The following is a 27,316-nucleotide window of genomic DNA, read 5'->3' on the forward strand; positions in this document are numbered from 1 at the left end:
CTCATCAGACCAAAGCACAGATTTCCACTGGTCTAATGTCCATTCCTTGTGTTCTTTAGCCCAAACAAGTCTCTTCTGCTTGCTGCCTGTCCTTAGCAGTGGTTTCCTAGCAGCTATTTTACCATGAAGGCCTGCTGCACAAAGTCTCCTCTTAACAATTGTTGTAGAGATGTGTCTGCTGCTAGAACTCTGTGTGGCATTGACCTGGTCTCTAATCTGAGCGGCTGTTAACCTGCGATTTCTGAGGCTGGTGACTTGGATAAACTTATCCTCAGAAGCAGAGGTGACTCTTGGTCTTCCTTTCCTGGGGCGGTCCTCATGTGAGCCAGTTTCTTTGTAGCGCTTGATGGTTTTTGCAACTGCACTTGGGGACACATTCAAAGTTTTCCCAATTTTTTGGACTGACTGACCTTCATTTCTTAAAGTAATGATGGCCACTCGTTTTTCTTTACTTAGCTGCTTTTTTCTTGCCATAATACAAATTCTAACAGTCTATTCAGTAGGACTATCAGCTGTGTATCCACCAGACTTCTGCACAACACAACTGACGGTCCCAACCCCATTTATAAGGCAAGAAATTCCACTTATTAAACCTGACAGGGCACACCTGTGAAGTGAAAACCATTTCCGGTGACTACCTCTTGAAGCTCATCAAGAGAATGCCAAGAGTGTGCAAAGCAGTCATCAAAGCAAAAGGTGGCTACTTTGAAGAACCTAGAATATAAGACATATTTTCAGCTGTTTCACACTTTTTTGTTAAGTATATAATTCCACATGTGTTAATTCATAGTTTTGATGCCTTCAGTGTGAATGTACAATTTTCAAAGTCATGAAAATACAGAAAAATCTTTAAATGAGAAGGTGTGTCCAAACTTTTGGTCTGTACTGTATATATATATAAAAACACATTGTTTTTTGGGTTTAGTTTTTATGCCATTCATTATGCAGTAAAAATGACCGGACATAATGATTCTGCAGGTGAGTTTTTATTATTATTATTTTAATTATTTTTTTATTTTTTCTATTATATTTTAGTGGTGAAAAAAAAAAAAACAAGAACTTTTTAAAAAAATAAAATAAAATAACAATTTCAGAGACCCGCCAGTGGCAATTTCAGAGCCCTGTAATTTTTTTTCTGTCCATGGCGCTGTGTGAGGACTTGGTTTTTAGGCTTGGTGAGCTGTAGTTTTTTTTATTGCATTTGTAATGGCAAAATAAAAAAAAAATTACACCGTACGGGAGAATTAATGTTATATTTTCATAAATCAATATTATAGGGTCAGGGCGATACCAAATATGGTTAATTTGTTAAAAAAAAATAGCACTTTTATTTTTGAACTGGGAAAAGAGAAGCCGTTCAAACTTTTATATATTTTTTACTTTTACCTTTTCTTTAATATTTTTTCTTCATTTTTACCTTATATATTCACACCCCACCCTAGAGGATTTGAACCTGTGATCACTTGTTCTGTATATACTACAGTAGAATGAATGATGATCAAAGATGGCGGCGATGGGGGGGCTTTAAGTAGCCTATGGCCATGGCGACCCACCCGCACCCAGGTGCGGAGCTAAAACAATCAGGTTATGTGATCGTGACACTTCCAGAAATTGAAAGTGGCATTTAAATGGTTAAACAGCAGTGATCAGAGCCAGCTCTGGTCGCTGCTGTGACATGCAGGTGTCGGCTGTACAGCACAGCTGGCGCCCACAGTTTAAGGTGCAGCTCCTGAGCCTGCTCCATAAACCCGCACATGAGTAATAAATTTGTTGCATTCCTCTTATCACCCATCCCGTGGATCGATGATTTGTGGGATTACCCTTTAAGTCTAGCGCTGTATGACGTGAGGTTGACCTGCAGATCGCATCTTCTACGGCCGCAGAGACCGGGGCTGTATGCAGTGAGGCCGGAGGCCGCCATAACTCACCTGTGGCAACGAGTCAATGCTCTGACCCCGGAGCTTCACTACGGTCTCTGAAGAGCTGGAGGTGGACGAGTTTACTTCTTTCACTACTAATCCTACAAAAGAGAAGGAGGGCCCATTTTAATACCACGCCAGATTCATACACCGCCACCACGTGGCTACTGTGGCATCCAGAACATGAGCCACAGAGAAGAGCTGCTCAGACCCCGGTGACCCTTGATATAGGGATCCCAACAGGTGGTCACTTCCCAAATAAGTCAGATGACATTTGCTTGTTCCTTTTATTGATTTCAATAGGGGGCGCCATACATGTGTGACCGTCACTCCACCAAAATTAGGGAATTGGCCCCTGATATCTCTTATTTTCATTGTAGATTCACGTTTAATCTACTTTGTTATAAAGAATAATTCTTTAAGAAAACAATTTAATGCATAGTCCTGGATAGGTGGCTGCTTTCTTCCAGAAACAGCGCCACACCTGCTCACTGGTTGGGTCTGGCATTGCAGCTCAGCTCCATTTACTCTATGGTAAGAGTAAAACTACGGGGCAATTCCTTTCATTTGGCATCGGTGGGACCTAATGGGTGACGGACTTTCATGATGGTGATAGTAAAGGGCTAGTGAGCCTTCCAAAAATAAAGCCACTTATTGCACACGCACCGGAATATCCATTAGTTTGCTGCGAGAGCAACATGTCTTCCGTGATGTAAATACACAGGTCAGGACTAACATCCAGAGGCAGATCCATGTCCTTGGGGTCGTCTACCAGCATCTCAATCTCTGCGAGAAAAAGCCCGATAGTTTATTGAAGAAGTCTTCCCCCCACCTGGGAAATTTACATAGAAGACCCCACAGATGACATTAAAGTTTGCTAAAAAGCCGCCTAGCAGGTCACTTACCGGACGGACGTCTGTCGTTCCCCGACAATACTTTGGCTCTGTGCACATGGATCAGAACACACACCAGATGGTGCAGATTTTGTTGCAATGGGTGAAATCACAGTGATAATCTGTAGCATAACTTGACGTGATTTCACATCCACAGCATCGGGCGATTTCCGCTGCAGATTTTCTCTAAGATGGAAAATCAGCACCATCTATTAATACCGTCGTGGATGAGATTTTGTGAAACTTTTATCCACACAACTTGGAGAAAAATCTGCAGCGTGAATTAAGAGGCCGTGCAAAAATCAGCATCGTGTCATTTCTGTAAAGAATTCCACATCTGTCTTTTGCCAATGCTGCATGCGATCCACAGGAACATACCCAATTCGGCTTTTTTTGCCTGTGCATGGACAGGAGGGATTGGCCAGTTTCCGGCATTTCTAAAAGCAGTTAATTCCTGCCGATGACGTTCCATGGAAGGGTTCAGAGTCGAATCGGCATCAAATGTTACAAAAAAATTTGAATTCATTGGAATCGGAATTTTTTCAATTTATTTCGGAAGAAGTTCCCCCAACCAAGTGTTCCGTCTTCTTTCCGGCTTGGTATTCCATTCACTAGGCCCCACAATGTCATGCAGGAGCGAAGCACGGCAGTGAAGTTCATTGCGCTCCACGCGATGACAAGGGACCCGGTCAATGTAAGACCAGGCTGAAAAGAAGATAGAAGACAGCCGAGCCGATCGGAGGACCAATTGTGTGATAAGTACGGGGAGGGCAACAGAGAGGTGAGTATCATTATTTTTTTCTAACTTCGTCCTGGCCGATTTACTTTGCATCAATTTATATATTTATTTTATGAATTAATTTAATTAATACAATGTGCAGGTGCAGGTCACGTTAGCATCATGATTTGAGCAATTTTCAGATATACATCAGGATTCATTCAGATCTCATATAGGCTTATAATGGGGTTTGTCAGGTACCCATGGCGGTTCCTGAATTTTTTTTTCTGGAACAGTAGTGCTGCACAACAATAATGGGTAAATAAATAAATTACCTGTTTGTGAACTAGACAACGTATCTAGGCCAGCACTCTCACCTGTGACATACTGGTAATGTATACTAATGATATGCATTCCTACATTGCTTTTTGAGCACATGACTGCAGTAAAGTGTTTATAGGACAGTTTAATGTGTCCTAATAAAAGAATTGTACTTTGCCACATGTAGCAGATCTGCAGCCTCGCTTCACAGCAACTTTTGGTAACAATCAAATCATAATCATAGGTTGAAATTATTTCAGTCTTCAAGAATCAATTGATACAAATGTAATTTGCTCCCCACCTTGACTTGAGCTAATTTACCAAAATAAGATTTTGGAAGATTGACTACACTCCAGTTTGGAGCCAATGTTTCGCTATGTTGGGGCCTGTGTTAGGAGTGAGGATGTGACTGATGTGAAGGAGGTGGCAGGGCTATCAGCGTAGATTACCGTCATCTTGCGAGTCATCCTCCAGCCTGTCCTTGCCGGCACTCTCGGCCCCCGAGGTGTGGGAGCTGCTGTGAGAGGTCATGGAGCTGCAGGTCTTCAGCTTGCGGTGCAGTGATGTCCCGGAGAAGCTGTCCTCTGCCCCGATGTCCCTGTGCTTGGTGTCCGCCTCTATCCCTGAGGTATGCGAGCTGCTGTGGCTGGCCGTGGAGTGCCGGGAGAGCCTCTTGTGTTTCACGCTTCCTGCGCTGCTTCCACTTGCCCTCGACCTCTTCTCCAGCTGATCCATGTCCTGATCCAATGTGTCACTGATGTACGACTCCCTGTATTGCTTCTTCTCTGTAAAATCAATTACAATTCACATTTTCTACCATTTTGACAGAGATCATCTTCAAGTAGGGTTGTAAGAGCACGTGGTAAACGTCCCCCTAACTCTGGAGTGGGGCAGCCGTAAGAGAGGGTGTCGTACCATCGCCCATGGCTGATCGGCAATGAATGGAGGCAGGCACTAAGACACCAAGTTTTATGAGGTCTTATGTCTTGTGAGAGTACTTGCGAACTCTCCAAGAAGGACCAGGAGACTTCCGGAGAAAAAGTAGGGGGACTTTCTGGACTCCCCAAAGAGCTGGCAAATATCTGTGCACTCCACCTCTTCAGTGTATGAACATCTAGCATGAGGCCTAAAGGGACGGCGTAGGGTTAGATCTAAGGTCTATAATATGGGGGTCGAGTCAGGGGTAAGTATTTTTTTAAGCTGTCTGTTTTCTTCACAAAGTTTGGTTTGAGGGGGTCTGGTTTTGGATCTGTAAGTCTTTAGGGGGTCTAGTCTTGGATCTGTAAGTGTTTAGGGGGTCTGGTCTTGGATCTGTAAGTGTTTAGGGGGTCTGGTCTTGGATCTGTAAGTGTTTAGGGGGTCTGGTCTTGGATCTGTAAGTGTTTAGGGGGTCTGGTCTTGGATCTGTAAGTGTTTAGGGGGTCTAGTCTTGGAACTGTAGATGTTTAGGGGGTTACACATACAGCCTGTATTTGTATAGGGGTCTGGTTTGAAGACTGCATGTGTTTAGGGAGTCTCTTCTGAGTTTTGTGTGTGTTAAAAGGGGTATTGCTTTGAGTCTGTATTTAGTTAGCGCGTGTGTTCTGGGGTCTGCATATGTTTGGGGGTTGTATGCATTTAGAAGGTCTGCTGTGTAATCTGTATTCATTTTTTGGGTGTGCTAAAATGGTTTCATGCATCATTCGCGATCCAAATGGTGTTTGTTGGCCGGACCCTATAAATGGTTGAGCGGTGCGCAGTGGATGCCGCTTTCTATTCCTTGCTCTGAAATCCTTTTTATTTCCCTTCACAAAAGTTATAAAGTATAGAGAGTCTCTGTAATATGGCATTAAGGGGGATGTGGACGTCAAAAAGCGAGAAACCCAAGTCCACACCCACTTCCATGGGCCGGGACAGAGAGTCGATACCAACGACTGGGCTTGGGATGTCTGCTAGGGATCCCTGGGGAAAGGTCCCTGATATTAAAGGAGATGCTGAGAAAGAGACAACCCTTTAACCAGGGGCAGTAACAGCACAGGTATCATGTAGAAGCAGATAATATAACTATGAACTCTAATGATCAGCGGCAGCACATGAGCCGGAGCCGCTTATCCTGCGCCGGTTGTTGATCCATCTCACCCTCATTTTCCTCCAGTTTCCGGACTTGTCTCAGGACCGGCTGGAGATTCATATACAATCGATGACTATTGCTGAGCAGCTGCAGGAGGTGGCGGGAGCGCAAGGAGCAGCCCGTGTAGTACATCAGCTTCCTGGCCGAGGGTAAACCGTCCGGCAGGATCTCAAACTTCTTTCCCTGTGAAGTATCAGACACGTCACACAGTTACAATGTATCACCGGAAACACAGAAACGATTGCTACACTAGATCACAGTAATCCTGGAAACGATTGTTACAATGTATCACTATAACCGCAGAAAAGATTGATACAATGTATCACTGTAACGCTGGACAGAATAGTTACAATGTATCACTGTGACCCCGGAAACAATTGTTACAATGTATCACTGTGACCATGGAAACCATAGTTACAATGTATCACCGTAACCCAGGAAACGATTGTTACAATGTATCACTGTAACCCGGAAACAATTGTTACAATGTATCACCATAACCCCAGAAACGAGCGTCATTACCCCCCCCACAATGTGTGACTGTGGCACCAGGCCTGAGCGCAGATGCTGCCCCCCCCCCGCTGTACATCACAGATGAGGGAGGCCCAGTGTGAACAGGTACATCCTCATTAAGTTGTCATGAGCTGTAATCCCGCCGCCGTGTCGTGCTGACAGCGCCCTTGTCGGGGGGCACAGCCTTCATACATAATGGATGACCCCGCCGGCTCATTACATTACACATCCAGCTGCTGTTTACTCACCACAAACACCAACTTTCCTACATTAGTCCAGGGGAAATCATAGAGCAGCTGCTTCTCATCGCCCAGACTCTAGAAAAGAGAGAAAAATTATAGAAACGCCAAATTAATAAGAAACTACACATCACAGTCATATGTCCTGAAATACTCTGCGCTGTGGAACACCAGCTCCTTGCCATCACTTTGTGTTCTCCCCCTACAAAGTCACCACACACCTACACTGAAGGATGTATATTCCTTTTCTAAAATACTCTGTGCTGCTGGTGACCCTGGCCTTAGTACCCGTGTATGATTTCCTCCTTCCCTCCTCGACTCATGGCCTTTGTACACACAGCCCCTTTGTCACTCTTATTGATATGAGTGGACAGGTTTGCTTCTCTCCTGAAATACTCTGTGCTGCTGCCATCATTCCCATAAGCTTTAAAACTGAGGTTGTACACCAGGCTTTCTGTACGTGTTTATATTTGGATTTATACTGACCTGGAAGATTTGGATTCCTCTTAGCGTAAGTCCGAGAATCAATGAGGCGTCTACCTCCCTCTTATCCTAAAATGTAAGAATTTTGCAAATTTAGCCAAGAACAAGAGAAAGACTGGAATCAGGTACAATGTCAATGTCTGCTGCTTACTAAGGCTTCACGGTACAGATCTGATACCTGCAGATTGTTATACTTGTATGTCCTCATGACAACACTTCCTGACTCATGAGGTGGTTCAGCTCAACCTTTTATGCGTGTATTATCCCTGTACTGTGACATCGCTGTGTGTAATATCCCTGCACTGTGACATCACTGTGTGCATTATCCCTGCACTGTGACATCACTGTGTGTATTATCCCTGTACTGTGACATCACTGTGTGTATTATCCCTGTACTGTGACATCACTGTGTGTATTATCCCTGTACTGTGACATCACTGTGTGTATTATCCCTGTACTGTGACATCACTGTGTGTATTATCCCTGTACTGTGACATCACTGTGTGTATTATCCCTAGACTGTGACATCACTGTGTGCATTATCCCTGCACTGTGACATCACTGTGTGCGTTATCCCTGTACGGTGACATCACTGTGTGCGTTATCCCTGTACTGTGACATCACTGTGTCTATTATCCCTGTACTGTGACATCACTGTGTGTATTATCCCTGTACTGTGACATCACTGTGTGTGTTATCCCTGTACTGTGACATCACTGTGTGTATTATCCCTGTACTGTGACATCACTGTGTGTATTATCCCTGTACTGTGACATCACTGTGTGCATTATCCCTGTACTGTGACATCACTGAGTGTATCATCCCTGTACTGTGACATAGCTGTGTGTATCATCCCTGTACTGTGACATCGCTGTGTGTAATATCCCTGCACTGTGACATCGCTGTGTGCATTATCCCTGCACTGTGACATCACTGTGTGCGTTATCCCTGTACTGTGACATCGCTGTGTCTATTATCCCTGTACTGTGACATCACTGTGTGCATTATCCCTGTACTGTGACATCACTGTGTGTATTATCCCTGCACTGTGACATCACTGTGTATTATCCCTGTACTGTGACATCACTGTGGTTACCATCCCTGTACTGTGACATCACTGTGTATTATCCCTGTACTGTGACATCACTGTGTATTATCCCTGTACTGTGACATCACTGTGTATTATCCCTGTACTGTGACATCACTGTGTGCATTATCCCTGTACTGTGACATCACTGTGTGTATTATCCCTGTACTGTGACATCACTGTGCGTATTATCCCTGTACTGTGACATCACTGTGCGCATTATCCCTGTACTGTGACATCACTGTGTGCATTATCCCTGTACTGTGACATCACTGTGTGCATTATCTCTGTACTGTGACATCACTGTGTGTATTATCCCTGTACTGTGACATCACTGTGTGTATTATCCCTGTACTGTGACATCACTGTGTGCATTATCCCTGTACTGTGACATCACTGTGTGCATTATCCCTGTACTGTGACATCACTGTGTGTATTATCCCTGTACTGTGACATCGCTGTGTGTATTATCCCTGTACTGTGACATCACTGTGTATTATCCCTGTACTGTGACATCGCTGTGTGTATTATCCCTGTACTGTGACATCGCTGTGTGTATTATCCCTGTACTGTGACATCACTGTGTGTATTATCCCTGTACTGTGACATCACTGTGTGCATTATCCCTGTACTGTGACATCACTGTGTGCATTATCCCTGTACTGTGACATCACTGTGTGCATTATCCCTGTACTGTGACATCACTGTGTGCATTATCCCTGTACTGTGACATCACTGTGTGCATTATCCCTGTACTGTGACATCACTGTGTGCATTATCCCTGTACTGTGACATCACTGTGTGTATTATCCCAGTACTGTGACATCACTGTGTGTATTATCCCAGTACTGTGACATCACTGTGTGCATTATCCCTGCACTGTGACATCACTATGTGTATTATCCCTGTACTGTGACATCACTGTGTGTATTATCCCTGTACTGTGACATCACTGTGTGTATTATCCCTGTACGGTGACATCACTGTGTGTATTATCCCTGTACTGTGACATCACTGTGTGTATTATCCCTGTACGGTGACATCACTGTGTGTATTATCCCTGTACTGTGACATCGCTGTGTGCATAGTCTCTGTACTGCGTATTGGCGCCCTCGTTGACCTACACGTCAGGGACACTATGGCACCTTCACTGTATGAACCTCCCTGTAATTCTCTCCCAATAATATCTTCCATGTCCTGTGCGGTGTTTTTCCAGCAGCCGTTTGTCCGTGTGTGAACGCCGCTCACCTTGTACAACCTGTAGTAATGGACAGCGACGTCCTCCAGCCTCGCCGCCTCCTTAATATACATCAGATGTGCTTCCGATACGTTCAGTGCAAATTGGTCGCGGTGGATATTGGGAATGTGCTTTAATATGTAATCTTTCCCCCGCTTTTTAATTACCTGTAAAAACACAAAACCAGAAAGTGAATAAAAAAAAACCCTAAAAAAAACAGACTCCGATCAGAGAGAAGAAGAAGCAAATAACAAAGACGTCTCAAAATCTGTTTTCTAACAGATTAATGTGGAGGATGGGCCCCGGAGAGCGGCTACAATAAGGGTCTCTCGGAGGGCCCAGCACACCCATGTGTGACACAAGTCAGTGGGAATGATGCAATACTTCCTTTGCCCTCTGGGGGTGCTGCAGGCAAACTGAACACTTTCTTACAGAGAATGCCAAGAGTTAGCGAAATCTATCAGGCTAAAAAAACTGAACTACATCAGACGTCACTTAAAAACCAAAGTGCCCAAAAATTGCAAAACCTCAGTCTTACCCAAGGGGGGAAGTAGGCTTCTGGTTCAAAGTACTTTCCATAGTGCTTGTTCCTTTTGAAGTTACCCAGGTCGGCTTGTAGGGCGAAGGCGGCCAGCAGAAAGTAAGCCTCCTCCCTGGTGGTGCTCTGGGACAGCAAGACTTGCTTCCTTAGGTGGCAGTAGTAATAGTACCGCGCCGTTCTGTCACTAGAGGGCGACACCATACACAAATGTAATATATGAGCCACATTTGGCATCCCCGTCCCCCTGGGCTCTGCTGAGCCGCCCACCCATCAGCTCCTCATATCTCAGCTTCCTGCACGTGGCTGGGGGGAGCAGGATAGGCTTTTACTGCCTGTAACACATTTATTTCCCTCTTTTTATCTTTCTCCTTTGGAATTTTTACATTTTCTGTATCTCATTTATTTGATGGGATCCAGATGCGGGAGCTGGCGCCTAAATAACAAAACCGCCATTGTGACCGCGCCGCACCCAGGACACATCTGCATGTATGTAACGGATCAAGAGGGGCCTTATCGAGCCACCAGCCTAGGGGCACACATTATCCAGAGCAGAAAGCGCCTGCAAAATGTCTCCCTCGCTCTCTAGGACCCTGCACGTCCACAAACAGTCCAATCATTTCAATGGAGACCGTGTAATACTTAATCTCCCCTGTGGGGGCGCTGCAGGAAAACTCATACAGATGATAGCCAGAAGTCGCAGCAGCTGGACACCCCGTGATCAGCTTTTTATGGGGTGACCCTTTCAACAAAAATGAATTGTACAAAGTTGTGGGACCCTTAAAAATAATTTAGGTTTTTAATAGGGAAAACTAGAATATAAGGGAGGCTCTTACCTTATTAATCTGCCGTTCTCCACATAGTACTGCACTCGGAAATGAATGATCATTGGAGGGCCGAACTGGTCAATACCCTGGAAGAGAAGGGTCATCATCAGTGCGGCACGCGGGTGAGTCCTGGAGGAGTCATGTACGATGGCTGCGTATACATACTGTATATACAGTGGGGAAAAAAGTATTTAGTCAGCCACCAATTGTGCAAGTTCTCCCACTTAAAAAGATGCGAGAGGCCTGTAATTAACATCAACTATGAGAAACAAAATGAGAAAACAAATCCTGAAAATCACATTCTCTGATTTCGAAAGAATTTTTTTTCAAATTTTGGTGGAAAATAAGTATTTGGTCAATTACAAACAAGCAAGATTTCTGGCTCTCCCAGACCTGTAACTTCTTCTTTAAGAGGCTCCTCTGTCCTTCACTCATTACCTGTAGTACTGGCAGCTGTTTGAACTTGTTATCAGCATAAGAGACACCTGTCCACAACCTCAAACAGTCACACTCCAAACTCCACTATGGTGAAGACCAAAGAGCTGTCGAAGGACACCAGAAACAAAATTGTAGCCCTGCACCAGGCTGGAAGACTGAATCTGCAATAGGCAAGCAGCTTGGTGTGAAGAAATCAACTGTGGGTGCGATAATTAGAAAATGGAAGACATACAAAACCACTGATAATCTCCCTCGATCTGGGGCTCCACACAAGATCTCACCCCGTGGGGTCAAAATGATCTCAAGAACGGTGAGCAAAAATCCCCGAACCACACGGGGGACTTAGTGAATGACCTGCAGAGAGCTGGGACCAACGTTACACAGGCTACCATCAGTAACACACTACACCGCCAGGGACTCAGATCCTGCAGTGCCAGACGTGTCCCCCTGCTTAAGCCATTACATGTCAGGGCCCGTCTGAAGTTTGCTAGAGAGCATTTGGATGATCCAGAAGAGTCTTGGGAGAATGTCATATGGTCAGATGAAACCTAAGTAGAACTGTTTGGTAGAAACACAACTCATCGTGTTTGGAGGAGAAAGAATGCTGAGTTGCATCCAAAGAACACCATACCTACTGTGAAGCATGGGGGTGGTAACATCATGCTTTGGGGCTGTTTGTCTGCCAAGAGACCAGGACGACTGATCCGTGTACATGAAAGAATGAATGGGGCCATGTATCGTGAGATTTTGAGTGCAAACCTCTTTCTATCAGCAAGGGCATCGAAGATGAAACGTGGCTGGGTCTTTCAGCATGACAATGATCCCAAGCACACCGCCAGGGCAATGATGGAGTGGCTTCGTAAGAAGCATTTCAAGGTCCTGGAGTGGCCTAGCCAGTCTCTAGATCTAAACCCTATAGAAAACCTTTGTAGGGTGTTGAAAGTCAGTGTTGCCCACCGACAGCCCCAAAAAATCTCTGCTCTAGAGGAGATCTGCATGGAGGAATGGGGCCAACATACCAGCAACAGTCTGTGCCAACCTTGTGAAGACTTACAGAAAATGTTTCACCTGTCATTGCCAACAAAGGATATATAACAAAGTATTGAGATGAACTTTTGTAATTGACCAAATGCTTATTTTCCCACCTAAATTTGAAAAAAATTTCTTTCCAAATCAGACAATGTGATTTTCAGGATTTGTTTTCTCATTTTGTCTCATAGTTGAGGTCTACCTATGATGTCAATTACAGGCCTCTCTCATCTTTTTAAGTGGGAGAGTTGCACAATTGGTGGCTGAATAAATACTTTTTTTCCCCACTGTACATACTGTGCTGCAGGGGCACCAGTGTGGCTGGGACTGTTATGGGCGCACTAGCTGGCTTCAATATGGGGCATTGCCTCCGCTACTAGGAGGCACCGGGGTGGGTCACCTCCGCTACTGAGAGGCACCGGGGTGGGTCACCTCCGCTACTGGGAGGCACCGGGGTGGGTCACCTCCGCTACTGGGAGGCACCGGGGTGGGTCACCTCCGCTACTGGGAGGCACCGGGGTGGGTCACCTCCGCTACTGGGAGGCACCGGGGTGGGTCACCTCCGCTACTGGGAGGCACCGGGGTGGGTCACCTCCGCTACTGGGAGGCACCGGGGTGGGTCACCTCCGCTACTGGGAGGCACCGGGGTGGGTCACCTCCGCTACTGGGAGGCACCGGGGTGGGTCACCTCCGCTACTGGGAGGCACCGGGGTGGGTCACCTCCGCTACTGGGAGGCACCGGGGTGGGTCACCTCCGCTACTGGGAGGCACCGGGGTGGGTCACCTCCGCTACTGGGGCAATGTGGTTGTCATTGCTGTGGGGGTAATATTACTGACTTTCTTACAGGGCACCGCAGCTGTTGAGATTATGGGCCACCATGGGCATCAAAGTTAGGGTGCACTATGGACATAAAAATTATGGTGTGCTGTAGCCATCAAGCTTATGGCCCACCAAAGCTGTCACAGTTTGATAACCTTGGCACCGTGGCTGTTAATGCTTCGGCCTCCGTGGCTGTCAGGGTTATGCGCCACCCTATTGCTGTGTATTTTATGGACCAGCATAGCTGTCAAACTTATGGGCCACTGTGGCTGTCAATGTTTGGCCCACCGTGGTTGTCAGGGTTATGGCAAGGTTTGGGGCACCGTGGCTGTCTCCTTTGTGGGGTAACACTGTGGCTCTAGAGGTTATTCGCAGATTTCTCCAGTCCATGAACCACTGAGACCCCAAATCGGGAGCCACTTTGACTAACGCTTGTCTATAGTATTATGGGTGGCACATTACGATACAGCAGGCAGCGAGCCTCGGCCGGGTAATAGGACCAAAATCTGACAATTGTGTAACAAGACAGCAACGTCGCGCGCGGAGAGGCGACAGCTGATCCCACACTTGTGATTCATTCCCACGGGCGGTGACAGTTGGCGCGGACTTAGTTCTCCGCGAGTAATGGGACAATATGAAACCCGACGCCCAAGCGTTATACGGCTCCGGGATTAATAACAGCCAAGTGTTTCTAATGTCTGCGGCGTGTAAATCACACGGCTCCGCACAGCGCAATCCTACCCGACCCGCGGGATCTGCAGCATGTCCCCATATATAAAGTGGGGCTGTCATGTTAGGAGGCGCCGGGCACAATCACGGCACCTAAAATGTCAGGGGCCGCGGACATAACTGAAGGTGATCGGTATGATCTATTTTGTGATCCAGAGATCTAGTAATACTTCGGTATTGCAGTATATAGTGCAAATCACGTCCTCCTATAAAGCCCTGCTCATGGCTTTGGTGACGCAGAAAATGGCAGAGACGGGTGTCTTCAGAAGGCCCTGGCTGCCACTGTAACCCATCTCGCTATCTCGTCTCTGCCAGACTGCGCGCGAGCCATTGCTTGACAGCGGCATTTAACTGGTTAAACTGCAGCGATCTGAGCTTACTTAGGTCGCTGCTGGTAGAGGCAGGTGCTGTGTAAGGAACGGACTTGGCTCCGGAGCCTGCTCAATGCAACTTGTGATGAAAAAATATGTCACAAGTTATTAAGGGGTTAAATACCCGTCCTGCCTGCAGTGTTTAGTTGGCAGCGGTGTGCCCATGTTATAGCTGGACGGAGCATGTTTTGCAGCTGCACAGCACCCTCCTTTGCCTGCATCGGTGCACCTGTATACAATATCGGATAGATATATATTATATACAGTACAGACCAAAAGTTTGGACACACCTTCTATTTTAAAGATTTTTCTGTATTTTCTTGACTATGAAAATTGTACATTCACACTGAAGGCATCAAAACTATGAATTAACACATGTGGAATTATATACTTAACAAAAAAGTGTTAAACAACTGAAAATATGTCTTATATTCTAGGTTCTTCAAAGTAACCACCTTTTGCTTTGATGACTGATTTGCACACTCTTGGCATTCTCTTGATGAGCTTCAAGAGGTAGTCACCAGAAATGGTTTTCACTTCACAGGTGTGCCCTGTCAGGTTTAATAAGTGGTATTTCTTTCCTTATAAATGGGGTTGGGTCCATCAGTTGTGTTGTGCAGAAGTCTGGTGGATACACAGCTGATAGTCCTACTGAATAGACTGTTAGAATTTGTATTATGGCAAGAAAAAAGCAGCTAAGTAAAGAAAAACGAGTGGTCATCATTACTTTAAGAAATGAAGGTTAGTCAGTCCGAAAAATTGGGAAAACTTTGAAAGTGTCCCCAAGTGCAGTTGCAAAAACCATCAAGCTCTACAAAGAAACTGGCTCACATGAGGACCGACCAAGGAAACGAAGACCAAGAGTCACCTCTGCTTCTGAGGATAAGTTTATCCGAGTCACCAGCCTCAGAAATCGCAGGTTAACAGCAGCTCAGATTAGAAACCAGGTCAATGCCACACAGAGTTCTAGCAGCAGACATATCTCTTCAACAACTGTTAAGAGGAGACTTTGTGCAGCAGGCCTTCATGGTAAAATAGCTGCTAGAAAACCACAGCTAAGGACAGGCAACAAGCAGAAGAGACTTGTTTGGGCTAAAGAACACAAGCAATGGACATTAGACCAGTGGAAATCTGTGCTTTGGTCTGATGAGTCCAAATTTGAGATCTTTGGTTCCAACCACCGTGTCTTTGTGCGACGCAGAAAAGGTGAACGGATGGACTCTACATGCCTGGTTCCCACCGTGAAGCATGGAGGAGGAGGTGTGATGGTGTGGGGGTGCTTTGCTGGTGACACTGTTGAGGATTTATTCAAAATTGAAGGCATACTGAACCAGCATGGCTACCACAGCATCTTGCAGTGGCATGCTATTCCATCCGGTTTGCGTTTAGTTGGACCATCATTTAGTTTTCAACAGGACAATGATCCCAAACACACCTCCAGGCTGTGTAAGGGCTATTTGACCAAGAAGGAGAGTGATGGGGTACTACGCCAGATGACCTGGTCTCCACAGTCACCAGACCTGAACCCAATCGAGATGGTTTGGGGTGAGCTGGACCGCAGAGTGAAGGCAAAAGGGCCAACAAGTGCTAAGCATCTCTGGGAACTCCTTCAAGATTGTTGGAAGACCATTTCCAGTGACTACCTCTTGAAGCTCATCAAGAGAATGCCAAGAGTGTGCAAAGCAGTCATCAAAGCAAAAGGTGGCTACTTTGAAGAACCTAGAATATAAGACATATTTTCAGTTGTTTCACACTTTTTTGTTAAGTATATAATTCCACATGTGTTAATTCATAGTTTTGATGCTTTCGCTGTGAATGTACAATTTTCATAGTCATGAAAATACAGAAAAATCTTTAAATGAGAAGGTGTGTCCAAACTTTTGGTCTGTACTGTATATATACACATATATATATATATATATATATACACATATACATATACATATACACACACATGCATACACAGTACAGACCAAAAGTTTGGACACGCCTTCTCATTTAAAGATTTTTCTGTATTTTCATGACTTTGAAAATTGTACATTCACACTGAAGGCATCAAAACTATGAATTATCACATGTGGAATTATATACTTAACAAAAAAGTGTGAAACAACTGAAAATATGTCTTATATTCTAGGTTCTTCAAAGTAGCCACCTTTTGCTTTGATGACTGCTTTGCACAGTCTTGGCATTCTCTTGATGAGCTTCAAGAGGTAGTCACCGGAAATGGTCTTCCAACAATCTTGAAGGAGTTCCCAGAGATGCTTAGCACTTGTTGGCCCTTTTGCCTTCACTCGGCGGTCCAGCTCACTCCAAACCATCTCGATTGGGTTCAGGTCTGGTGACTGTGGAGGCCAGGTCATCTGGCGTAGCACCCCATCACTCTCCTTCTTGGTCAAATAGCCCTTACACAGCCTGGAGGTGTTTGGGGTCATTGTCCTGTTGAAAAATAAATGATGGTCCAACTAAACGCAAACCGGATGGAATAGCATGCCGCTGCAAGATGCTGTGGTAGCCATGCTGGCTCAGTATGCCTTCAATTTTGAATAAATCCCCAACAGTGTCACCAGCAAAGCCCCCCCCACACCATCACACCTCCTCCTCCATGCTTCACGGTGGGAACCAGGCATGTAGAGTCCATCCGTTCACCTTTTCTGCGTCACACAAAGACGCGGTGGTTGGAACCAAAGATCTCAAATTTGGACTCATCAGACCAAAGCACAGATTTCCACTGGTCTAATGTCCATTCCTTGTGTTCTTTAGCCCAAACAAGTCTCTTCTGCTTGTTGCCTGTCCTTAGCAGTGGTTTCCTAGCAGCTATTTTACCATGAAGGCCAGCTGCACAAAGTCTCCTCTTAACAGTTGTTGTAGAGATGTGTCTGCTGCTAGAACTCTGTGTGGCATTGACCTGGTCTGTAATCTGAGCTGCTGTTAACCTGCGATTTCTGAGGCTGGTGACTCGGATAAACTTATCCTCAGAAGCAGAGGTGACTCTTGGTCTTCCTTTCCTGGGGCGGTCCTCATGTGAGCCAGTTTCTTTGTAGAGCTTGATGGTTTTTGCAACTGCACTTGGGGACACTTTCAAAGTTTGCCCAATTTTTCGGACTGACTGACCTTCATTTCTTAAAGTAATGATGGCCACTCGTTTTTCTTTACTTAGCTGCTTTTTTTCTTGCCATAATACAAATTCTAACAGTCTATTCAGTAGGACTATCAGCTGTGTATCCACCAGACTTCTGCACAACACAACTGATGGTCCCAACCCCATTTATAAGGCAAGAAATCCCACTTATTAAACCTGACAGGGCACACCTGTGAAGTGAAGACCATTCCGGTGACTACCTCTTGAAGCTCATCAAGAGAATGCCAAGAGTGTGCAAAGCAGTCATCAAAGCAAAAGGTGGCTACTTTGAAGAACCTAGAATATAAGACATATTTTCAGTTGTTTCACACTTTTTTGTTAAGTATATAATTCCACATGTGTTAATTCATAGTTTTGATGCCTTCAGTGTGAATGTACAATTTTCAAAGTCATGAAAATACAGAAAAATCTTTAAATGAGGTGTGTCCAAACTTTTGGTCTGTACTGTATATACACACAAAGCATCTGACGTCAGGGTGAAATACATATCCTCCAGATTATGCCAACGACAACATTCCCCAGGATCCCCGGCCAAAAAAAGCGCAGACCCCCGCCACCACCACCTGACTTACTTTACTGGCCTCCTTCTTCCACTCCTTGGGACAGTACTTATACAGCTTCTGGGAAAGCTCCATGTACACATGTTCATTGTCTGAACAGGAGAGAAAGCCGAAGATTAGGAAATAAATAGGAAGCAGAAAACAATAAGAAAAACTAATAAATATAATAATTCTATAAATGAGAACAATAATCGTCACAAACTAAATCTTTACCAATAAATACAATAACACATACCCGCATTATATACATATATGCTACCTAAGTCTGGGTATAGTATATTATATACTCTATGTGACCACTATTTAGATGCTGTCTGTGAGGATAATGAGACTCCTGCTGAGGAGCGATCTCTCCAGCACAGGCAGTGTCAGACTATTGTCAGGCTTAATGGTCAGAGTGAAAACTGCAAGATTTCAAGATTTAATGTTAATATAAATAGTTATTAAAAAAAAAAAAATTCTGAAAAACAACAATTTTTAAAAAGAGGTCGTCCTGCTCTGCTAATTTCCACATCAGGAGGCGGGTGAGGCCTTTGATGCTCCGTCTACCGATACCTTTCGGGTCACGCGCCCTATCTGCAGGCATCGCACCTGTTCTATTCCATGGGTCATTTTCTGATCACAGGTTCCCTTTGAGGTTCACGGCTCCTTTTACATTTTGTGCCTTTGCAAATTTACTTAGAACTCACAAAGCGTGAATAATGTAAAGTCATTTTTCTCCCCCCACTTGTGCCTTCTTGTTTGTTTAGCCGCCCTGTTGCCTTAAGTTTTTGAAGCCCAGTTAAAAGAAATCGGAGCTCTTGAAGTTCTCGGTGTTCGCTCTTGTTCAGGAATGTGAAGGCTGAGGAATGCGAGGCCTGCAGGAGCAGAGGCATCATCAGGGCCGGCCTCAGCTGTCCCCATCCATCACACTCAACTCCACGTGTTGGGCTGTTACTTTAAATCAACAATTCGCCATTGAGGAGCAAAACTGGAGAAAAGTGAAGGCTGGGAGCGCCACCGTTTCAATATAGATAGAAGCGTTAATAATGTGGCAAGACGTGGGTCATCGCTGTACGCAGCTCCATCATAGTATCAGGGCTGGCTGCAGACCTTCAGGGGCTATGTGGTTGTAAGACAACTGGCTGCAGCAGGAGCCTCCCCCCACTGCTCTGGTTGCAGCCGAAGCCTCCCACCACTGCTCTGGTTGCAGCCGGAGCCTCCCCTCCCACCACTGCTCTGGTTGCAGCCGGAGCCTCCCCCCATTGCTCTGGTTGCAGCAGGAGCCTCCCCCCACTGCTCTGGTTGCAGCCGGAGCCTCCCCCCATTGCTCTGGTTGCAGCGGGAGCCTCCCCCCACTGCTCTGGTTGCAGCGGGAGCCTTCCTTCCACCCACTGCTCTGGTTGCAGCGGGAGCCTTCCTTCCACCCACTGCTCTGGTTGCAGCAGGACCCTCCCCCCACTGCTCTGGTTGCAGCGGGAGCCTCCCCCCACTGCTCTGGTTGCAGCGGGAGCCTCCCCCCACTGCTCTGGTTGCAGCGGGAGCCTCCCCCCACTGCTCTGTTTGCAGCAGATCACTGCATAGCCCGCCCGCTCTGAAGAGGAATAGTTGAACATTAACTTTAATTTTTTAAGGGGGTGTCAGAAAGGTGTCATTATTACTTTTGGAGGGGACACTAGTGGGCGCAATACTTGTCCTATGCAACATTGGGGAGTCTATTGCCCTCTTTTTAAAGAGTAGGACATCACCCTTTAAGCTATTTTTCGGTTTAGATGTACTAAAGTCCATTTCATCCCATTACCCAGCACCATCTGTGTTTTCGGGGGGCGCTTCTTATCCGCATACAGGCACCACTGATGTCTATGGAGCGGCACTATGTAATATCTATTAAATGTGCCCTCCCTCTGACCCCATAGTAGAGACCCTCCTATAACAGTCCCACAGCGATTACCTGCCTCTACATCATTACCCCCCACTTTCCCGCTATCTTTGTAGCGGGCAGCCGAAAGGTGAGAAGTAAAGATCTCATCTGTGTAAAGTATTTGAAGTCGTCATTCTGGGATGACGGGAGAGCTGCCGGCGCGATCCCGAGCGGCGATAACAGCGGCTCGTATAATCGGGAGACTACACGTGTTCAGACTGGAATGGACTGACCTGTATGACTGCAAAGTAACCCAGCAATGAGGCGGTTAATGTGCTTTTTTCCATCGGTCGACATTTAATAGGATTATTTTTAGGAATTGAGCTGTCACTTACTTTGGATAACACTTAGCCCAAAGAGATGACAATCTTTCAGCCGGAGGAGATCGCAGACCTGATCCAGTAACTCCTGACAAAGTGCTTTAACCTGTAATACACAAAGTAGGGTTAACTACAGGCACCCGATCAGGTGTTAATAGTTCCCATAATGCACTATGCCCCAGGGGGGTACTTACATTAATGATGATACTCAGAGTCTCATCACTTGGAAGGAAGACACACACGCTCCGCCGATCCTGCATGACTCTGTTATTCTGGAAGCCGAGCTTGCTCATTTTTTGTTTCGCCTTCTTTTTCAGGGGGAGGTCACTGTGCAGCACCAAGCCCCCTGCGACCTATCAAATATTCAGCATTGACCAATCGCCCATAGTCCGTCATCATCATTATCATTGGCAAGTTCTTCTCACCTCAAGGAATCATCGCTGCAGAGAGACGCCAAGAGTTAATTAAAGTATCCAGGAATATGGCAGTCAATAAATGGTGATCATTACATCTCCCACCCAACACTACCAGACCCCTGAATACAGAACAGATCACTTTATCCCCATGTCGACCCGGCTGATCCCGTATGGGAGCTGTAACAACGCCACTATTGGAAGTCACCCAGCAAAATATTTAATAACTTTATTGTTCACATTTATTTTATTTCAGGAGGAAATGCTCTTTAATGGGGGTACGGGGACCCCTATATATATATATATGGCCTAATTAGTAGAACCTGGAAGTGAGGCTCTGGTTCTGGAGGACTTGGATTGATCATGTTTTATATGGTCAGCTATCATTCTGATAGGGCCATCATGTAATACCACATTTCTCCTGTAGTGGCCACTGCAGGAAAAATGGGCAGCTTTTCTCTGGAAAAAAACGAGTCGATCACCAGCAGATCCTTATTTAGAGGGTTATTTTTTTTAATTTACGATTTTTAACATACAAAGAGATGTAACATATGTAAACAAAAATCAAACATCAGTAGGATCAAGATCTTCGAAATAACAATACTTCCCATGGTTATTTTTCAACATGAGAAGCTCCACTGACATTGAGCTATGTAGTCACTTCTGGCCTCACTAAGTTTACTTTTTACATCATCTATCCACCCATCTATGGGTACCAAAAATATTAAAATTTGTTGCTTGGAAGAAGAATGTAATTTTGCATCAATGTCAAGGTCTACAGCAGCAAAAACTCAAGGTGGGAAAGCCCATGAGATGTTGGTTCCTCTTATCCCATCATCATAGAGGAGAGGTCCAGTGCATGTTTATGGCCCCGTAATTGGGCAAAGTAATGGTAGGACCATCAAACAAGTCCCATCCCCATGTGGACAGTTGTAGCCTCATCTGGTTACCACCATTCTTGGTGAAGGTGGATCGATCCAACCCAAGATGTTCTCCTTTTCATGCCTCTATAGTAGCTACACCCTTGGTTTCTGCCCCGGTGATCTTATATGAAGGACATAATTCAGCTTATGATCGTTAAGTGTTTTTCTTTCTTTTCGTACAAACACATGAAGCCTCCACAGAACCCCAACTAGATGACTTTTTGGTGACCCTGTTTTTCAGAAATTGGCAGCCTTCTCCAGCCTTTATTTTATTAACTTCTTCAAAGAGATATTTTGTCCTTTAACGTAGCAGGACATCTTTTCCGCACATGAATATGTCCAGAATGCCAATGCTTCATAAAAGAACGCCGAATATTCATGATCAAAGGTTCAAAGGCAGACAGAGCTCAGATCCCCAGTCGTGTCCAATAACGTTATGCAAACACTCCGGGTGTTTTTAACTTGTTGGATTTGGTTTCTTTTATGGAAATATTTTTGGCAATGCTTTGAGGACTCAAGCTTTGACCCTGAAGAGATGTCACGGTCAGCATGGCACTGCTAGGGCTGCCAGTTAGGGCCGTACCAGTGTTGGCTTTTAGCTCTAGGTCATGGTCATTTGCCTTTGTCCCAAATTGGGTCTTGAGCAGTTTGATAGGATACCCAATAGGCAGAACTACAAGAAATAGGAGCTGCTATGGAGCCCAGAAATGGAGGGGCCACATCCACTCAAGAGGTTCAGTCAGCACCATGGATGATGGATGGGGATGGTTGGAGGAGAAAAGACCAACATCATTATAAACTTCTTATCTTGTGACCACAGGTGCTGCCTATGGTTATATATAGAAGCGACCTTAATAACCCAATGGCAATAACGATGTAGGAACTTTATACAATTTCCAAATCTTTGACCAACCACTATTACACAAGGTCTAATGCACCGTACTTGAAGGTTAAGGTGTAGCTTGACCTGTCTGGGGTGCCAAAACCAAATCTTTATCAATTCCTTCTAAATCATGACTTGTCATTTATAGTAATGATGTCCTCTAATGGGGCATAGTGGCCCCCAAGTATTGATGGCTTGGAAGCATCTGCAAGGGATTGTACTCTATGTATTCCAGATGTATGCTTTCTCTGAGTGATTGTATTCTCAATTTTTTATGCATCCCAGTAAAAGTCACACCACCCAAGGACATTATTTCTCATCCACAGCTATGTCACCCTTTATTGTTTCCACTAGACGCCACCCCCCCCCCCCCAACTACTCTATTGTGAGGGCATTATCGCAGCTCAATGTGACAGACAGTACAACTGCCAGGAGGCAATGAGACTGTGGGAGGAAGAAAGGTGTGAATGGACATGACTCAGACAATAGTTATATAGGATGACTTACAAGCAATGGCCAAGAGATAGTGTTAGGCTGTTAGGCCGTATTCAGACAGGGTGATTTATAGTAATGCAGGTTATTTGTGGTCATATAAAGATCATCATGATGGCTCTTTACACCAGTCATTCAAGAGACTGTGGTTGGTAATAAATCATTATCCTGAAGTCTTATAAGGTAAATTGTACACATCTTCTCTCCTCATACTGCAGGATCTCCTTTTTCTCCACCATGGTACATAGAACATCCTCATCCTCTACCCTCATACTGTGAGACCTCCTCATCCTCTACCCTCATACTGTGAGACCTCCTCATCCTCTACCCTCATACTGTGAGACCTCCTCATCCTCTACCCTCATACTGTGAGAGCTCCTCATCCTCTACCCTCATACTGTGAGAGCTCCTCATCCTCTACCCTCATACTGTGAGAGCTCCTCATCCTCTACCCTCATACTGTGAGAGCTCCTCATCCTCTACCCTCATACTGTGAGAGCTCCTCATCCTCTACCCTCATACTGTGAGAGCTCCTCATCCTTTACCCTCATACTGTGAGAGCTCCTCATCCTTTACCCTCATACTGTGAGAGCTCCTCATCCTCTACCCTCATACTGTGAGACCTCCTCATCCTCTACCCTCATACTGTGAGACCTCCTCATCCTCTCTGTTCAGATAGAGACTTCCCCCATCATCCTCAACCATCATACTCTGAGACCTCCACCACCTCTACTGTCATAATCTGAGACTTCCACATCCTCTCCTTTCATACTTTAAGACCGCCTTATACTCTGCCTTCATACTGCAAGACCTCCTTGTCCTCCCCCTTCATACTGTGAGACCTTTTCATCATCTACCTTAATACTATGAGACCCCTTTGTCCTCTACCTTTATACTGTGAGACCTCCTACTTTACCTTCATACTGTGAGACCTCCTCATACTCACCCTTCATAATGTGAGACTTCCTCATCATCTTCCTCTGTAGTGAGACGTCTTCATCCTCTCCTTTCATATTGTGAGACCTCCCTATTCTCTACCCTAATACTGTAAGACCTCCCCTTTCTCTATCTTCATACTTTGAGACCTCCTTGTCCTCTCCCTCCATACTGTGAGACCTCCTCATCCGCTCTCTCTCCATACTGCGAGACATCTGTGTCCTCTCCTTCCATGTTCATACTGTAAGATCTACTTGTCCTCTCCCTCCATACTGTGAGACCTCCTCATTCTTTCCCTCATAATGTGAGACCTCCTTGTCCTCTCCCTCCATACTGTGAGACCTCCTCATCCTCGCTCTCCATAGTGTTAGAACTTCCCTTCCTCTCCCTCCACACTGTGAGACCTCCTTGTCCTCTCCCCTCCATACTGGGAGACCTCCTCATCTTCGCTCTCCATAGTGTTAGAACTTCCCTTCCTCTCCCTCCATACTGTGAGACCTCCTCATCCTCGCTCTCCATAGTGTTAGAACTTCCCTTCCTCTCTCTCCATACTGTGAGACATCCTTGTCCTCTCCTTCCATATTGTTAGAACTTCCCTTCTTCTACGTTCATACTGCAAGATCTCCTTGTCCTCTCCCTCCATACTGTGGGACCTCCTCATTCTCTCCCTCATAATGTGAGACCTCCTTGTCCTCTCCCTCCATACTGTGAGACCTCCTCATCCTCTCTCTCTCCATACTGCGAGACATCCTTGTTCTCTCCTTCCATACTGTGAGACCTCCTTGTCCTCTCCCTCCATACTGAGACCTCCTCATTCTCTCCCTCATAATGTGAGACCTCCTTGTCCTCTCCCTCCATACTGTGAGACCTCCTCATCCTCGCTCTCCATAGTGTTAGAACTTCCCTTCCTCTCTCTCCATACTGTGAGACATCCTTGTCCTCTCTCTCCATACTGTTAGACCACATTCCTTTACCTTCATACTGTGAGACCTCCCCTTCCTTTACCTTTAAACTGTGAAACCACTCATCTTCTGTTCCCATCCAATGCTCATCTTTGACCGTCTACTGTGAACTGTCCCAACTTTTGTCCTAGTAAGAATGACTTGCTGTAAAGCCTTCTCTGTAAAATGACCTAATTTTCCACCTCTCTGCTGCAAAACATCATCATCTTCCATGCTCTTCATTTAAAAACTTCTTGTACATCATCAAAATTTCTAAAACACCCCATCCTCTGCCCTCATACTGTAAATCCCCCGCATTAGCCACCATCTAAACAATCTTAGCTTTGGAAAAGAAAACTTGCATGGAACCTAAAGAGATGTTTCTTGACTGCTCCTTATAGCTTTCCCTCCTGACTATGAATGCCTGGTATGGTAGAATAAAGGACTCCTCATACTTCCTGATGTGGCCACGTTTGACTATTCTTTGCCAGGCCCATTAGTCATGGTTCTTGTGGCTAATGCTGTGAGTTTTCAGCCCCCTAATCCGCAGTCCTTTGGTTTCCCACACAAGTGGAACATCTGTTGGTCACACCCAACCTCCAGCGAGAAGATGGATCCAGTCCTGACCCTGATGCCAGAACGAGCAGCTAGGGAGCGTCCATCCCACATTACATAATGTTTCTCGTGTTCAGTGCCCTCAGCCAAGAAGAACATTCAAACCTTCTCAGTAACCGTGAAAGCTATAATATTATAGTCAGATTGAATATTTCCCTACACCCACTTGGAGGCAGGGTTGGAGACAAAACCAAAGCAAACCTAGGCAGATGTCAAGACTCTGAGCTTTTGATGTCCTTGGTAATCTCCCTAAACTTGATCTAGGCTTAGCAAACCAAGGGTGGATTAGGAAAGGGTCTAGCTACACCTGGAGTGTAACGGGTCTGGGAGGCGGAACCTCTGGGCTACTATACAAGGGAGCGGTCCTTGTAAGGGAGCGGGTGGCGACCAGGCAGGCAGTCACAGCAGGTGACCGGGACAGTCTCTGGGTGTACGGGCAGGAGGTCACGGCAAGTGATCAGGGCAGTCTCTGGAAGAACGGGCTGGAGGTCACGGCAAGTGACCGGGGCAGTCTCTGGAAGAACGGGCTGGAGGTCACGGCAAGTGACCAGGGCAGTCTCTGGAAGAACGGGCTGGAGGTCACGGCAAGTGACCGGGGCAGTCTCTAGGTAAGGGGTAGGTACGACCTGTGATGGCTGAACCTCCAGGTAGGCTAGCAAGGCAGATGGAGGATGTGTGCTCCCAGGTGAGCAAGCGAGAGTCTCTGGAATAGCAGGTGGTCACAGCACGTGACGGCGGAGCCTCCAGGTAGGCAAGCAGGCAGGTAGCGGAGAAGCGTTCCCAGGTGAGCGGGCAAGAGTCTGGAATAGCTGGTGGTCACAGCACGTGACAGCGGAGCCTCCGGGCAGGCAAGCAGGCAGGTAGCGGAGAAGCGCTCCCAGGTGAGCGGGCAAGCTGGTCCATAGACAGACTGACCGGAGTTGTAAGGCAGACCGTCGGACCTCAGGCAAGCAGGCAGGTAGCTGATGTGCGCTCCCAGGTGAGCGGGCAAGTTGGTCCTTAGACAGACTGATAGGAGTTGTAAGGCAGACCGTCGGACCTCAGGCAGGCAGGCAGGTAACAGGAAATCAGGCAGGATTAGGACAGCAAGCTGGCAGGAATCTGGCAGGTAACTGGCAACGGGACCTGAGGGCTGAAGCAGAGTAGAACGGTGCAACAACATTGCTCAGGCACCTCCATTTTGGAGGAGGTGCCTTATATATGGTAAAGTCCTCCGGCCATTGGCCGGGGACTCCTTAGGACGGCGCGCGCGGCCCCTTTAAGAGGGAGGGAGGGCGCGCGCGCGCGCCCTAAGCACAGTGGCCGGGAAGGAGCGCGCGCTGCCAGCAGAGCGGGAGAGGGACGCCGGGCACGGAGCAGAGCGGTGAGGGGAACAGCGTCCCTGCCTAGCAGAGGGCAGGGACGCCGGCACTACATGGAGTAAGATGTTTAGCAGAAGTACAGTCTGCAAACAGGATCTCTAGAACATCTCCTGTTGGCTCCCGCTGGGTTTGGTTGTAGGTGGTTTGGAAGGTCTACCAATGATTGGAGTGGGGTAATCATGACTCGTCCAAAAAAAAAGTGTAGCCGATCTGATAGTGTATAACATGATTCTATCTCAGGACCACTTTATTTTAGGAATCGGTATGGGGTCACATAGGTCAAAGCCCTTCCAACTGGGTTTTTGTGTCAATTCTCAACAATATGGCACCGATACCTATCCTAAGCCACCTGCTCCAATGATAATACCACAACATTCAGGGTTCTCATGGACTTCACCCACAATAGTCTAGTGTTGTCTTTTTTCCCCACAATGTCTCGCTGCTTTCGGCACCTTCTGACGTTCTTGCTCCATATATGAGCGGCTCTAAATAATGTATTATAAATCTGGCTGCGCAGAGAGATCTCGGGGAGCTGCGAGGAGCGGAGTGAGAACTTCA

General features: G+C 46.1%; 1 protein-coding gene across 2 annotated transcripts in view; it reads right to left on the reverse strand.

The window, feature by feature from the left end:
- FRMD6 (FERM domain containing 6) overlaps positions 1–27,316 on the reverse strand; it is a 141,397-nt gene that overhangs the window by 6,221 nt on the left and 107,860 nt on the right. For both annotated transcript variants that reach the window (XM_073638490.1, XM_073638489.1), the window contains 12 exons: positions 20,389–20,634; positions 20,210–20,300; positions 17,987–18,066; positions 10,895–10,971; positions 10,059–10,245; positions 9,532–9,687; positions 7,200–7,265; positions 6,723–6,791; positions 5,970–6,144; positions 4,301–4,636; positions 2,586–2,705; positions 1,929–2,020 (listed from right to left, as the gene is read on the reverse strand). In XM_073638490.1, the coding sequence (XP_073494591.1) occupies positions 1,929–2,020; positions 2,586–2,705; positions 4,301–4,636; positions 5,970–6,144; positions 6,723–6,791; positions 7,200–7,265; positions 9,532–9,687; positions 10,059–10,245; positions 10,895–10,971; positions 17,987–18,066; positions 20,210–20,300; positions 20,389–20,487 (1,548 nt within the window). In that variant the 5' untranslated portion in view covers positions 20,488–20,634. The remainder of the gene's footprint in view (positions 1–1,928; positions 2,021–2,585; positions 2,706–4,300; positions 4,637–5,969; positions 6,145–6,722; positions 6,792–7,199; positions 7,266–9,531; positions 9,688–10,058; positions 10,246–10,894; positions 10,972–17,986; positions 18,067–20,209; positions 20,301–20,388; positions 20,635–27,316) is intronic.

Source organism: Phyllobates terribilis, unplaced genomic scaffold (genome assembly GCF_046119375.1).
Source record: "Phyllobates terribilis strain yellow unplaced genomic scaffold, ASM4611937v1 Scaffold_7__3_contigs__length_470593459, whole genome shotgun sequence".
Classification (NCBI taxonomy): domain Eukaryota; kingdom Metazoa; phylum Chordata; class Amphibia; order Anura; family Dendrobatidae; genus Phyllobates; species Phyllobates terribilis.